Source organism: Dipodomys spectabilis, unplaced genomic scaffold (assembly GCF_019054845.1).
Source record: "Dipodomys spectabilis isolate Male_0828 unplaced genomic scaffold, ASM1905484v1 ptg000173l, whole genome shotgun sequence".
Classification (NCBI taxonomy): domain Eukaryota; kingdom Metazoa; phylum Chordata; class Mammalia; order Rodentia; family Heteromyidae; genus Dipodomys; species Dipodomys spectabilis.
The window spans coordinates 4,343,425-4,358,653 of record NW_024870850.1 but is presented as its reverse complement, the minus strand read 5'-3'; the positions used below and the strand labels follow the sequence as shown (position 1 = coordinate 4,358,653).

Sequence of the window (15,229 nt, the reverse complement as noted above, 5' to 3'; positions counted from 1 at the left end):
TGAATGGAGCTGGAGTTCATCATGTTGAGCAAGATCAAGCTAGCTCAGAAAGTCCAGGAGCACAGGTTTTCCCCCCTATGTGGGGTTTATACATAAACTACACATAAACACAAATCCATGCATATGTAACTGTGGAAATATTGGGGGAGGGGCAAGGGGAGAAGGAAAGACAGAAGCCAAACAAGATCAAAACCCATGGTGAGCCAGTCGCTAGTGGCTCATGCTTGTAATCCTACTCAGGAGAATGAGATCTAAGGATTCAGGTTCAAAGCCAGTCTGGGCAAGAAAGTCCAAGAGACTCCTATCTCTAATGAGTCAACAAAAACCTGGAAGTAGAGGTATGGCTCAAGTGGTAGAACACCATCCTTAACAACAACAACAACAACAATAAAGCCAAGGGAGAACATAAGGCCCTGAATTCAAGCCTCACACGAAAATAAATGAACAAGAAAGGGCTCAGGTACATGAGAGGGTGTGAGGTTCCCCAGGAGCATCTTGTAGGATGCTGAGAGCTGGCTGGATCTCTGGACTGTGCACAGCACAGCAAGCCATCTTGGAAGTTCCTGCACCAAAGTCACGGTTTTGAGGACTGTTGAGAATGTTGGGGTGAACTGTGGCAGACCCCTGGAGACTGCGAGGCTTGCCAGTTTGCCAGGATCATTTGTGAGATGAAATGGTTGGGGGTTTTAGCTGCACCCAGCACCAAGCCAGGCCACAACAAACCACAGCTCAGAAATGTGCAGGTTGGAGAGAGGGAGAGAGAAAGAGAGAGGGAGAGAGAGAGAGAGTGTGTGTGCGTGTGTGTGTGTGTGTGTGTGTTGGGACTTGAACTCAGAGCCCCATCACCTCCCATTTTCTGGTGGTTCATTGGAGATAAGAGTCTCGTGGGGACCAGAAGCCCGTGGCTCACGCTTGTAATCCTAGATACACAGGAGGCTGAGATGTGAGGATCACAGTTCAAAGCCAGCCTAGGCAGGAAAGTCCGTGACTCTTATCTCCAATAAGCCCCTCGGTAAGCTAGAAGTGGTGCTGTGGCTCAAGTGGTATAGCGCTAGCCTTGAGCTGAAGAGTTGAGGGACAGCGCCCAGGCCCAGAGTTCAAGCCCCATGACTGACCAAAAAAAAAGAGAGAGAGAGAGAGAGAGAGAGAGAGTCTTATGGACATTTCTGCCTGGGCTGGCTTTGAACCATCATCCTCAGATCTCAGTCTCCTGAGTAGCTAGGATGACAGGTGTGAACACCAGTGCCCAGCCCTTCTCCTACCCCCTCCTTTTTTTTAAAGGCTTTTTATTTAAAGTTAATGGCTTTTAAACAAACATGTCAACAAGAGCGCTTTGTTTTATTTCAAATATGAAAACAAAAACATCCTAGCCAGTAGGAAAAGGTAATTTTATAGAGTCCTATTTTTGGTCAACAAAGTCACTTGATGTTCTGCTTTTGAAAGAAAAAAAAAAATCAAAAAGAACAAAAACAAAACATATTGTACTTGGAGGTTTTTATAAACACTAAAAAGGAAGATCTGGAAGAACTGGGCTGCCATAAAGATGATTTTCCTTCCCACTGAGTGAAATCAAATTCCCACCAGCACATGCTCGCTTGGCTAATTCTTCAGTCTGAAGAGGAGTTGTTGGGTTTTTTTTTTTTCTTTTTTGACGTAAGCAGGTCACCTCCAAGCCTTCCAACGACAACACCGTGCGTCTGTCTGCTTGGCATTTGCTTGGTTTCATTTCGTTTTTCTTCTCTTTTTTTTTTTAATTGTGAAAATACTGTACAGAGGGGTTACAATTACATGAGCAAGGTAATGAGTACATTTCTTAGCAAGCATTGTTGCCTTCTCCTTTGTTTCCCCTTACCATCCCTTCCTATTCTTCTCTTCTTTGATGCTTATGTGTTTGCTTTTCATTATTTTTTTTTAATCCTCCATACCAAAAAATTAAAAAGTACAAAACATTTTGTTTTTCTTTCCCTTCTTTCTGGAAACTCAGGGCCTGGGCACTGTCCCTTGAGCTCATTTGCTCAAGGATAATGCTCTACCACTTTGAGCCATAGCTCCACTTCAGTTTTCTGGTGGTTCATTGGCATTAACAATCTCCTGGACTTTCCCGCCTGGGCTGTCTTTGAAGTTCAATCCTCAGATCTCAGCCTCCTGAGTAGCTAGGATGGAGGACAGGTGTGAGCCACCAGTGCCTGCAGGATAGATTTTTTTTTTAACTTGGTGAATGGCCCAAGACACCAAAATATCTCATATAAGAAAAGAACACAGGGGGCTGGCTAGGAAGGTGGCTCAGTGGTAGAGTGCTTGCCTTGCATGCATGAGGCCCTGGGTTCGATTCCTCAGCACCACATAAGCAGAAAAAAAAGCTGGAAGTGGCACTGTGACTCAAGTGGTAGAGTGCTAGCCTTGAGCTGAAGAGCTGAGGGACAGTGCCCAGGCCCAGAGTTCAGGCCCCACAACCAGACCCCCCAAAAAAAGGAAAAGAACAGAACACAGGGCTGGGAACCTGCTTAATGGTAGAGTGCTTGCCTAGCATGCATGATGCCCTGGGTTCAATTCCTCAGTACCACAGAAAGAAAAAGCTGGAAGTGGCACTGTGGCTCAAGTGGTAGAGTGCTAGCCTTAAACAAAAGAAGCTCAGGAGCTGTGTCCAGGCCCTGAGTTCAAGCCCCAGGAGTGGAAAAAAAGAAGTGGAGGGGAAGGAAGGAAAGGAGGGAGAGAGGGAGGAAGGAAGGAAGGGAGGAAGGGAAGAAGGGAGGGAGGGAGGGAGGGAGGGAGGCCACAAACAATATGTCTGTGACATTTGAAAAAAAAAAAGAAAAGAAAATTAACCCACCCCTAAGCAGAGTAACCCTGCTATTTCTCACCCAAATGGTAGGATACAGTCTAATTATGTCATTGTTCAAACAGCAGCAAAGTCCATACTAATGTTAACACCACCCAGATGCCAGGTAAGATAAGACATGGAAAGCAAAACCTCAGCCTGGATCCTCTTACCTATACCTCCCACAAAGCCATGATTACAGCAAGCACCACCATGCCCAACTGCCATATTAAGAAGGCTAATTAAAAATTTGTCCAGGTCAGCCCTGAACTTAAGTCACTGAGGACAGCACACCACAGCAGGAAGCCCAGGGGAGATTAAAGACTTCCTTGTTTTGTTTTGTGTTTTTTTTATCTTTTCTCCTCTTGCAAATAAGCACAAGCTGAGCACAGCCGAAGCACCTGCCCATCCATCAGGGAACCAGCCCAGGTGTCCAACAACTAATGAAATGGATAACAATAATTTTTTTTAAAGTGGTGTATATGCTTGGTGGAATTTTACTCAGCACCACTGGAGATCATCAAGTTAAGAGCAATAAGCCAGACTCAGAAAGACAGATATTATACATTTTTCTCTCCTCCGCAGGAGCTAGATCCAAAGAGTAAAACAAAATTAAAAAAAAATTTTAAAGACATTAACAGCAAAAAAAAAAAAAAAAAGGTGGGAAGGAAAGAAGACTGTGACAAAGGCAAGTCGTGTGCATAAATGAGAATATCATAAGGAAAACCATGCTAAAGTAAAGAAAGCTTTTAAAAACGGGAATAGGAGCCAGGCGCCGGTGGCTCATGCCTGTCATCCTAGATACTCAGGAGGCTGAAAGCTGAGGATCATCGTTCAAAACCAACCCAGGTAGGAAAGTCCATGAGACTCTTATCTCCAATGAATCACCAGAAAACCAGAAGTGATGCTGTGGCTCAAGTGGTAGAGCACTAGCCTTGAGCTGAAGAGCTCAGGGACAGCACCCAGGCCCAGAGTTCAAGCCTTGCAACCGACAGAGAAGGAAGGAAGGAAGGAAGGAAGGAAGGAAGGAAGGAAGGAAGGAAGGAAGGAAGGAAGGAAGGAAGGAAGGAAGGAAGGAAGGAAGGAAGGAAGGAAGGAAGGAAGGAAGGAAGGGAAAGAAAGAACAAAAGGAGGGAGGGAGGGAGGGAGGGGAAAGAAGGAAGGAGAGAGAAAGGAAGGAAAAGAAAGAACAAAAGAAAGAGAGAAAAAAAGAAGGAAGGAAGGAAGGAGAGAGAAAGAAAGGAAGGAAAAGAAAGAAGGAAAGGAAGGAAGGAGGGAAGGAAAGAAAGAAAAGAAAAATGGGAGTAGGACTCAGGAGGCTGAGATCTGAGGATTGCGGTTCAAATGCAGTCTAGCCAAGAAAGTCCAGGCCTTTATTGCCAATTAACCATCCAAAAGCCAGAAATGGAGCTGTGGCTCAAGCAGAAGAGCACCAGCTTTGAGCAAAAACACAGCTTAGGGACAGTGTCTAGGTCCTGAGTTCAAACCCCGGGACTGACACACAAACATACACATACAGCTGGGCGCCAGTGGTTCACGCCTGTCATCCTAGCTACTCAGGAGGCTGAGATCTGAGGATCACGGTTCAAAGCCAGCCCAGGCAGGAAAGTCCGTGGGACTCTTATCTCCAATAAACCACTAGAAAACAGGAAGTGGCATTGTGGCTCAAGCGGTAGAGCGCTTACCTCGAGCTGAAGAGCACAGGGACAGCGCCCAGGCCCAGAGTTCAAGCCGCCTGACCGACAAAAAAAAAAAAAAAATACACACACACACACACACACACACACACACAAAACACACACAAAGGTAGGAGAGGTTGAGGAGAGGAGGAGGTATTTAAAAGAGAGATAGAGGCATGAACATTAAAAAAATAAAAAATAATTTCAGGGGCTGGAAAGGTGGCTCAGTGGTAGAATGTTTGGCTTGAATTCATGAGGCCCTGGGTTCGATTCCTCAGCACCACATAAGCACAAAAAGCCAGAAGTGGCGCTGTGGCTCAAGTGGCAGAGCACTAGCCTTAAGCTGAAGAGCTGAGGAACAGCACGCAGGCCCAGAGTTCAGGCCCACGACAGACAACAAAAAATAAATAAGTGAATAAATAAATAAATGACAAATGAGCAGCAACAAGAAATGGAGCCCAAAATGCCAGCAATCCTTCCTCTCTGACTTTTTTTTTTTTAATCAACGTCTGCCTCGAAGCCCAGGAACCAGGACAAGAGGTGAAAAATGGCAACTGAGGCCGGGCACAGTGGCTCACGCCTATCACCCAGACTAATTGGGAGGAAATGATCAGGAAGATCTCACTCTGAGGCCAGCTTCAGGGTAAAAAATAAAAATAAAAAGTAGCCAAAACCCCATCTCAATCAACAAGTCACATGTGGTGTGGCAGGTGCCTATCATCCCAGGATGGGAGGCTGTAGGTAGGAGGAACGAGATAAAAGGCCAGTTTCTGGGCAAAAAGCGTAAGACCCTCCCATAGCAGCATGATGAACCCGGGCTGGGCTTGGCAGACTCACTTGGTGGAGTTCATCGTGTACCCGGAGGGGCACTCGGGGATGCACTTGTTGTCGTGGATGACGTACTGGTGACAGCCCTGCCTCCGCGAGTTCTTGCACTTGTTATGCAGGTCCAGGCAGAAGCTGAAGTTGACACAGCGCCAATCTTGGAAGTGGTAGTAGGGCGGCGGGCAGGTGGGCACGCAGCGGCCTTCCAGGTAGAAGTTGCGGCAGGCCACGCACTTGGTGGGGTCATCGGGCGCTGAGCAGTTCCCCAGACACTCGCTGTGACAGCACAGGCCGTCAGCCGTGCAGCCGTGCGACTTGCAGATGGTCGGGCACACTAGGGAGAGAGGGAGAGGGTCAGACAATGGATCAAGAAGGTGAAGGAGGAGGAGACTTGTTACCATGGCAACCGCAAGTCTCTCTCTCTCTCTCTCTCTCTCTCTCTCTCTCTCTCTCTCTCTCTCTCTCTCTCCCCCCCCCCTCCCCCCTTCCCCCTTCATACACACACACACACACACACACACACGGTTCTGGGCCTGGGTTACACTCATTGAAACCCCCCCCCCCCCCAGATTGGAGAGGAGGCTTGAAAATGCAAAATAACTTTGTGGGGAGGATGGGGGGGGGGTGAAGGGGCAAAGTGGCCTTAAATTAATTAAAACATCTGACAAATGTTCCTGGTGAATGCCAAGCTGCTATTGGCCCTCACCAAATACACTCTCCAGGCTAGAGATACAAAAGTAGCCAACTATCCAAACGTGGCAAAATAACATATACAGTAGCAAGTCGCAGCCAGCAACTACACACTTGTAATCCCAGCTACTCCAGAGGCTGAGATCTGAGGATCTCCATTCAGCAGGAAAGTTCCTGAGACTCTTATCTCCAACATGCTACAAAAAGCAGGGGGAGGAGGAGGAAGGGGGGGAGGAGGAGGAGGAGGGGGAAAGGGGGAAGAGGGGGAAGAGGAGGAGTGGGATGAGGAAGGAAGGGGGAAGGGGAGGGGGAAGGATGATAAAGGAGGAGGAGCAGTAGCAGCCAGTGGAGCTGTGACTCAAGTGGTAGAGCACCAGCCTTGAGGGAAAAAAAGCTCAGGGACAGCACCCAGGCCCTGAGTTCAAGTCCTAAGTCCCACACACAAAAAATAACTAATTAAAAGTAAATAAATAAAGACAGGGAGAAATGAGTCAAGAGGGAGTGTTATTACTAATAAGTGTTATTATTAATCATTGTTATTGTTTGTATTGCAGTCTTCTCCTGGATATCCATAGGGGATTAATTCCAGGACCCCCAAGAAAGCAGTATCTTCACCCCCATACTAGTGTCTTTAAATCCTGTCACATGACTTGTAATGCCTAAGCAACACCGGTGCTAGGTAAACAGTTATGACCCTGTTCTGTTAGTGAATAATAAGGGGGGGGGGGGGGGGGGGTGGCTATAACCAGTGACTCATGTCTGTCACCCTCAGGAGGCTGAGATCTGAGAATCATGGTTCAAAGCCAGCCCAGGCAGGAAAGTCCTGAAGAGTCTTATCTCCAATGAACCACCAAAAAGCCAGAAGTGGAGGTGTGGTTCAAAGTGATGAGTGCCAGCCTTGAACCCAGAAAGCTCAAGAACAGAAGCTAGACTCTGAATTCAAGTCACACACACTCATACACACAAAATAAATTAAAAATAGAAGTAAGCCAGGAGCCAGTGGCTCACGCCTGTAATCCCAACCACTCAGGAGACTGATATCTGAGGATCTGAGATCGAAGCCAGCCCAGGCAGCAAAGTCCTTGAAACTCTATCCCCAATGAACCACCAGAAACTCGAAGGACACTGTGGCCCAAAGTGGTAGAGCACTATCTGTGAGCAAAAAGAGCTCAGGGACAACACCCAGGCCCTGAGTTCAAGCCCCACAACTGACAAAATAAAAATAAAAGACCTGCATAAGTGCAGGTGCATTTGCTGAATGCTCTGCTCCCCAGCTGGGCGGACCAGGCAGGGAGGAGTAGCCAGCCTGCTGGTGCCCCGCCCCCTCAGAGGATCTGAGGCCTCAGCCTCAATTGGAGGAAGTCATATAAATAGGACAATGGTGTAAGACCCACCAAGGCCCGGTGTCAGACATAATGCAAGGAAGCCAGGAAGGGGCTCACTTCCTGGCAAGAGCGCCATCAAAGACCTCATAAAAACTTCCCACACACCCCAAGGGGTCGGGGGTGGGGAGGGGCTTGACAGGGTCAGGGGTTGAGTGATGCAATCTTGATGTATCTTGATTATTGTGTGAGCATACACTCATGCACGCACGAGCATGCACAGGCGCACACACACACACACACACAGGTTCACAGAACTGGGGGTTATGAGGCCCAGGAGGGGGTCCTGGAGAAAGGAGGGGGAGCTGAGAAACAGGGTACCTGGGGATTGCCCACAGTTAACACAGAAGCGGGAGGCCAGGTAGGCTAACGATACAAAATATGGCAAGCACATTTCTAAGAGCTACAAAAATAACTGTCCTGAAAGTACAGTAAGGGCTGGGAAGGTGGCTTAGTGGTAGAATGTCTGCCTAACATGCATGAAGCCCTGGGTTCCATTCCTCAGTACCACAGAAACAGAAAAGGTCACAAGTGGTGCTGTTCAAGTGGTAGAATGCTAGCCTTGAGCAAAAGAAGCTCAGACAGTGCCCAGGCCCGAAGTTCAAGTCCCAGGACTGGCAAAAAAAAAAAAAAAAAAAGTACAGTAATATACTGTAATACTAATATTTGAGGCCAGACACAATTTGACCTTTTTTAAAAAAACTTAATTATGTGCTATTACAAAGGTGATATAGAGTGGTTACAGTTACCTAAATCATTTCTCTTTTTTATTTTCTTCTCTTTTTTTTTTGTCAGTTGTGGGGCTTGGACTCTGGCCTGGGCGCTGTCCCTCAGCTCTTCAGCTCAAGGCGAGCGCTCTACCACTTGAACCACAGCACCACTTCCAGCTTTTTCTGCGTATGTGGTGCTGAGGATTCGAACCCAGGGCCTCATGCATAGAAGGCAAGCACTGTACCGCTGAGCCACCTTCCCAGCCCTACCTTTCTTTTTGAACAGTATCTCACCTTCCCTCACTCTCTCCCAGTTTTTCCCTCCCCTCTCCACCCAAAAGCTGTATAAGTTCGTTTTCCACAGTGTCCAGTAACTATCACGGCTGCATCTGTTCACCCTCTGTCCCCTCATTTCTGTGCTTCCTCCTACCCTCCAAAGACAGAAAATGAACAAATGAGGCAAAAAGAGAACAAAACCAACAACAAAGAGGAAAAAAACCCTCTTGTTTCCATTTCCTGAAGTTCATCTCGATAAATCTTATTTTATGTGATCAGAGACACATAGGCATTGCGCCTTTGTCCCGTGTGGTCTTCTTTTTGGTTTCTGGGTTTCTTGTGTTTTAGTTTTGTTCTGTTTTGTTTGTGTTTGCGAAGAAAGTGTTATAGGGCTTGAAATCAGGATCTGGGTGCTGTCTCTGAGCTTTTTGAGTTTAAATCTAAAGCTCTACCACCACTTTGAGCCAAGCCTCCACTTCTGGCTTTTTAGTTGCTGATTGGAGAATCTCACAGCCTGCCCAGGCTGGCTTTGAACCATGATCCTCAGATCTCAGCCTCCTGAGTAGCTAGGATGACAAGTGTGAGCCACTGGAAGCTGGCACAAACATTCTTTTAAAACCACTTTGTGGGGCTGGGAAGGTGGCTCAGTGGTAGAGCGCTTGCCTTGCATGCCTGAGGCCCTGGGTTCGATTCCTCAGCACCACATAAGAAAAAAGAAAAAAGCCGGAAGTGGCGCTGTGGCTCAAGTGGTAGAGCGCTAGCCTTGAGCTGAAGAGCTGAGGGACAGTGCCCAGGCCCAGAGTTCAGGCCCCACGACTGGACCCCCCCCCCCAAAAAAAAAAAAACCACTTTGTAACTGGGTGCTGGTGGTTCAAAGTCAGCCCAGGCAGGAAAGTCTATGAGACTCTTATCTCCAATGAACCACCACAAAACCAGAAGTGATGCTGTGGCTCAAGTGGTAGAGTGCTCACCTTGAACTGAAGAGCTGAGGGACAGAGTTCAAGCCCCATGACCAGCAAAAAAAGAAAAAAATCACTTCTTTACTACAACACAGGAACCCAACACAAAGCAAAGGATTGTTCTTTTAGGAACTACTGAATAAATTGTTGGCTTTTCATTGTTTTTTTATTCATTCAAGAAACATATCAAATGCACAGCCAGCTAGTGTTTTCAGAGACATTTTGAGAACACAGGAAACCCCTCCTCATTTTGAGTAACCATCAAAACAGTCACAGAAAGGCTATCTGTGATCTCAGAAAGTTCAGTCTAAATCGGGTGCAGTGGCTTTCAGCTATAAATCCAGAGACTTGGGAGGATTGTGGTGTGAGGCCAGAGAAAAAGTTCTCAAGACCACCATCTTGACTAATATGGTGGTGCACACCTTTAATCCCAGCTATGTAAGAAATGTAAATAACTGGCTTTGAACCATGATCCTCAGACTTCAACTTCCTCAAAAGTTCGAATTACTGATATGAGCTACCTGTACCTGACAAATCTTACTTAAAACAGCATCTTCCAAAATAGAGGAATAACCTAACCAGAGCTTGCCGACGGGGTGCATTTTGAAAAGGTATGGAATTTGTAGTTTCTCGCCAAAGAATAAAAGCCCATCTGGAATACATTCAATAAAATAACTGGGCGAGGCACTGGTGGCTCACACTTGTAATCCTAGCTACTCAAGAGGCTGAGATCTGAGGATCACAGTTCAAAACCAGCCTAGGCAGGAAAGTCTGTGAGACTCTTACCTCCAATTAATCACCAGCAAACAGGAAGTGGAGCTGTGGCTCAAAGTGGTAGAGGGCTAGCCTTGAACAAAAGAGCTCAGGGACAGTGCCCAGGCCCTGAGTTCAAGCCCCACAACAAGTATATATAGATAGATAGATACATAGACATAGATATAGATAGATATCTGTAGCTATCTATCTATATCTATCTATATACACACACACATATAAATAAGTAAATAAAATAACTGGCCTGAGTATTTTGAAAATATGAATGAAAGAAAAAAACTAAGAAATTGTATAGAGAGAAAGAGAGAGAATGATGGCAAAAAAATGTAGAAGTGTGATCCTGAATTGAAATTGGGACATAATAATAATAATATCCAATGCAAGAGACTACTGGGACAGGTGATGAATTTATATAAGACTGTATTAGTGTTATTAATTTTCTGAGTTTTACCCCATGTGGTTGTTTTTTGTTTTGTTTTGGTCGGTTGTGGGGCCTGAACTCTGGGCCCTGGCGCTCAAGGCTAGCGCTCTACCACTTGAACCACAGAGTCATTTCTGGCTTTTTCTGATTATGTGGTGCTGAAAATTGAACCCAGGGCCTCATGCATGCAAGGCAAGCACTCTACCACTGAGCCGCCTTCCCAGCCAGTGGTGCTGTTATTTGTAAAGGAACTTTCTTGACCTCAGGAAAACCCTCTCTTCCAACTTCAGATGTACTGTGATTTCAGTGGACTGAAATGATTCCAGAAAAGAATTTTCTTACAAGCGCCTAGTAATATATTACAGAACACGTGGAAGCTATGAATGGAAACACAACTTCTCAGAAAGCTCAAAACGACATCAAAATAAATAGCCACCAATTCGTCCAAGGCAAACTGAGAGATCCGCGCAGTGCTGTTAGAAACTAACAATTTAAATGACGTGGGCATAGAAATGTGGCCCTTTTGACTTGCTTTTAATTCGAGTCAGCTTATTTTTTTTCTTCAACTACATGGTGAATGCAAAACAAACCATACAAAGCACTGTGTGGTTATATTCCTGCTCACAGCCTGTCTGGGGATTTTTTGGCTTGGTTTGGCTTCGTCTTTTTTTGGGGGGGGGGTGTTTGTTTTTAAGACCCCAAATTTTATTATTCCAAAATTTCTTCCTTTCCAGAAATTTCCAAAGGGAACGGTTGCATCATGGGATTGCAGGCAATATCAGGACCAGGCCCCTGGGTATCCCTGAGTGTGAATTTTACAAACTCAAATATTATATTTGGGCTCTGTGCAGAGTCTTTCCCCCCCAACCCATCTCCACACCCCAACCCTGACCTCAGAGGTTCGAGTCCCCAGAGCCAAATTCCTCCCCCTGGAACGTCATTAATGATTTAATGACGTGTTGGGAGGCAGAGCCTGAACTTTTGATAACTGGTGGTCAGAGCAACCCAGAACCGTGTGTCCTTGAAGCAAGGAGGCGCCCAGATTCCCAGCCCTGACCACGCGGGCCCCAGAATGGAACTGCACGGCTCTTTGGGGACACACGGTAAGGCATATGCCAGGGTCCCGACCCACAACGCCAGCATCCGGATTGGCCAGGTCTTTGTGAGGATACGCATGCGCAGGTGGGAGGCGGAGGGCGGGCGTGAACTGCGGCGCTCATTGGAGATTTACGGCGCATTCAAAGGCCAGCGAGGGGGCGGAACCACCCCGCTAACGTAGCCTCACGATTGGCCGATTCCTAACAAGTGAACTCCTAGCACCGAAGGCGGGTCCAGACGACACGAGGCCACGCCCCTTCCACCGTTGTCAAGAGGCGCCAACACACCACAAAGCCCGCGGCGCGTTCCGCTCCTTTCCAGCGTAATCCACGCCGGGCTCTGGCGGCAACCGCAGCGCCGCCCTCGCGCTCAGCCAATGGGCAAGCGTGCTGCCGGGGCGCTGGCCCCGCCCCCCAGGGCGCGCAGGGCGGGGCCTGCGGGGACCCCGCGTCGTCGGTGGCCGCGGGGCGCGCGGTGGGCGAGGGGTTTTGAGGGAGCACTGAGGTGGGGGGTCGGCGAGGTTCCCGTGGGCGCAGCCGGTGCCAGGTGGGTCCGAGGTCGAGGGGACTTGGCCAACGGTGAACGCAAAGGCGAATCTGAAGGTGCAGTTTGCATTCTGCACCCCCCCAACACACACACACACACACACACACACACACACACACACCCCGTGACGGGCTGGGCCGGTGCCCGGGAGGAGATCGGGTCACCGCGTGGCAGTGCCCGGCATGGCCGGGGGACGCCCTGGCTTCAGGCCCTGCCGGGAGAGGCCCAGAGAGGGAAAGCGGCCCGCCAGAGGCACACAGCAAGACTGCACGAGGAAGGCGAGGCATCTGCACCTCTGGAACCCAGGAAAAAAAAAAAAAAAACCAAGATCGAACCCCCAAACCACGATCTCTCTAATGAAAAGTCCCAGGCGAAGGCGAGAGGTGCCGGGTCCCGTCTCATCTATCCCTGACATGGGCAGGGGCGGGATTTACAAATTGCAAAGTTCTTCTCGGTGCATTGGGCGTGTATTGTGCAATTCTAGGAAACCGAGGCCGGGCAAAGGGCATCCTCTCCCAACGCCCTCCCTTCAGCCAGGCGTCAAATGCACCTGAAAAATGTAGATTCCGTTCGTTCAGCTCGTATGAGTTAATTAGATCTTCCTAACTCGTAACAACAGCCTTTCCCCCCAGAGAGATGGAAACTTACAGAATGGCCATTTTCTACCCGACGCTGGTGGCTCAGACCTATCATCCTAGCTACTCAGGAGGCTGAGATACAAGGATCGCGGTTCGAGGCCAGCCCAAGAAGAAAAGTCCCCGTGAGGCTCTTATCGCCAATTAAGCACTGGTTCAAGTGCTAGAGCACTATCCTTGAGCACAAAACGGCTCAGGGACAGTGCCCAGGCCCTGAGTTCAAGCCGCACAATTGACGACAACAACCAAAAAAAGCCTTTTTCTGACTGGCAGGACCTGAACTCAGGTCTCCAGGAGAGCCAAGGTTGGTTAGATACTGTGGATCACAGTCATCCGTAGGGCCCATCTAGGAAAATGGAGATGCAGAAATGGACGGGAGACCCAGTGTCTCTATCCCCAGGAGGCATAAAACAGGTACCTAACAGGGGAAGGGAAGGGGGGCCCGCTGGGGCTCATGCCTGTAATCCTAGCTACATCAGAGATCAGCTGATGCTGGTTCAAAGCCAGCTGGGATAGGAAAGTCCATGAGACTCTTTATCTCCAATTAACCAGTCAAAATCCAGAAGTGGGGGTGTGGCTCAAGTGGTAGAGCCCCAGCCTTAAGTGAAAAAGGTAAGGGAGAGCACCAGGCCCTGAGTTCAAGTCCCAGTAACTGGCATTAAAAACAACAACCAGGCCCCTGGACCCTAGAAGAGAGCATATCACTTGCTATTACACTCCAGAGGCATGCACACAGTAGGTGCACAATAAATCGCAGGGGGGAGGGAGACAGGGATAAGGAGCGAAAGTAGAACAGTACGTGCAAATGTGTGAGTCTCCAGGGAACTATAAACTGGGTAGTTGTTAAAGGCTAAAGTACAGAGTGTGGCCAGTAGGCAATGGGGGGGGGGGGGGGCGGAGATTGGGACCCCAGGGGCCCAGACTTTATCCTGCCACACGCACCAGAGAACATGGAGGAGAAATGGCCATCGGGGGCCATTTTCTGACTAGTAGGCGGATGAGAGGAGGGAGGACGCGAGCAGGAAGGGAGAGACCTTATCCAGTCACGCGCATGCCCAGGTATCCACCTTGAGGCTGAACACAACTCCCAAGAGGAGTGAAGAGATGTGAACAGCCCTGGGATGTGAGGTGTGGGATGCCAGAGAGCCCAGCAGGACTTCCAGGCATCCACACGAACCTGGTTGTGTGTCCAGAGATTGCAAGTCACAACTTCCACCGTCCCAGCCTGCTTCAGAAAACCAACCAACCTTGCCAAAAACAAACAGCTATCCTCTTTCTTTCCCATACATTTGAGGCAATTAACTATAAGGGGACATTTTTGTGTTCTAAGTGGTTACTTTTCAGCATACTCTTGGCTTCTTAATTTATTTTTGTGCCAGTCTTGGGGCTTGAATTCAAAGCCTGGGCATTTTCCCTGAGCTTTTCTGCTCGAGGCTGGTGTTCGACCACTTGAGTTACAGCTCCGCTCGCGGCTTTTTGCTGGTTCATTAGAGGTAAGAATCTCACAGATGTTCTTGCCTCATCTGGTTTTGATCCTCACATCTCAGGACCGGAGTAGTTGGGATTACAGGTGTGAGCCAACATCCAGCTTCAAAGCCTTAACCTTCTTAACAACAAAAAAAGACCCAAATAAAAATCAGCACTTACATGAGTGAATAAAATGATTTTGCTATTTCCAAGGTAAACAGTAAAACTGTTCTATGACATAAATGGATTTTAAGTTATATCTGCTCCATTCTTAATTTTATATATGATATTCTCCCCTCTCCCTTTTTTCTTACCCTGTTTACTTGATGTTTTCTCCCCTCTAGAAAAGGGCAGTCTAAAAAATTAATGCCACTCTAGGAAGGCAACACAGTGTCTCATGCCTGTAATCCTAACTATTCAGGCGTCTGAGATCTGAGGATTACGGGTTCCAGGCTAGCCTAGGGGGGAAACATTTCATAAGGTCTCATCTCAACAGAAGAAGAAAAAAAAATAAAGTTGGGCTTGGGAATACCTATCTGTCATTCCATCAGGAAGTATAAACAGGCTTGCCCAGTTAATTTAAAAAAAAAATGAGACTCTCACTCAAAAACAACAAGAATAAGTTGGGTGCTAATGGTTCACACCTGCCATCCTAGCAACTCAGGAGACTGAGATCTAAGGAACACAGTTCAAAGCCAGCCTGGGAAGGAGAGTCTGTGAGAATCTTACTTCCAATGAAGCACCAGAAAACCAGAAGTGGAGCTGTGGCTCAGTGGTAGAGCACTAGCCTTGAGCACAAAAGCTCCTGAGTTCAAGTCGCACTGATGACAAAAAAGGAGAGACCCTCTTTCTCAAAAATAGCTGGAAATACAATTCAAGGAGTAGAGTGCCTGGCAGCAAGCTCCAAGCCCTGAGTTCAAACCACAATACCATATACATATATATGGTG

At 47.8% G+C, this 15,229-nt stretch overlaps 1 protein-coding gene across 2 annotated transcripts in view; it reads right to left on the bottom strand.

Moving 5' to 3' along the window:
- The window catches only part of Insr (insulin receptor), a 94,889-nt gene that overhangs the window by 36,286 nt on the left and 43,374 nt on the right, over positions 1–15,229 (bottom strand). For both annotated transcript variants that reach the window (XM_042693571.1, XM_042693572.1), the window contains exon 3: positions 5,335–5,656. In XM_042693571.1, the coding sequence (XP_042549505.1) occupies positions 5,335–5,656 (322 nt within the window). The remainder of the gene's footprint in view (positions 1–5,334; positions 5,657–15,229) is intronic.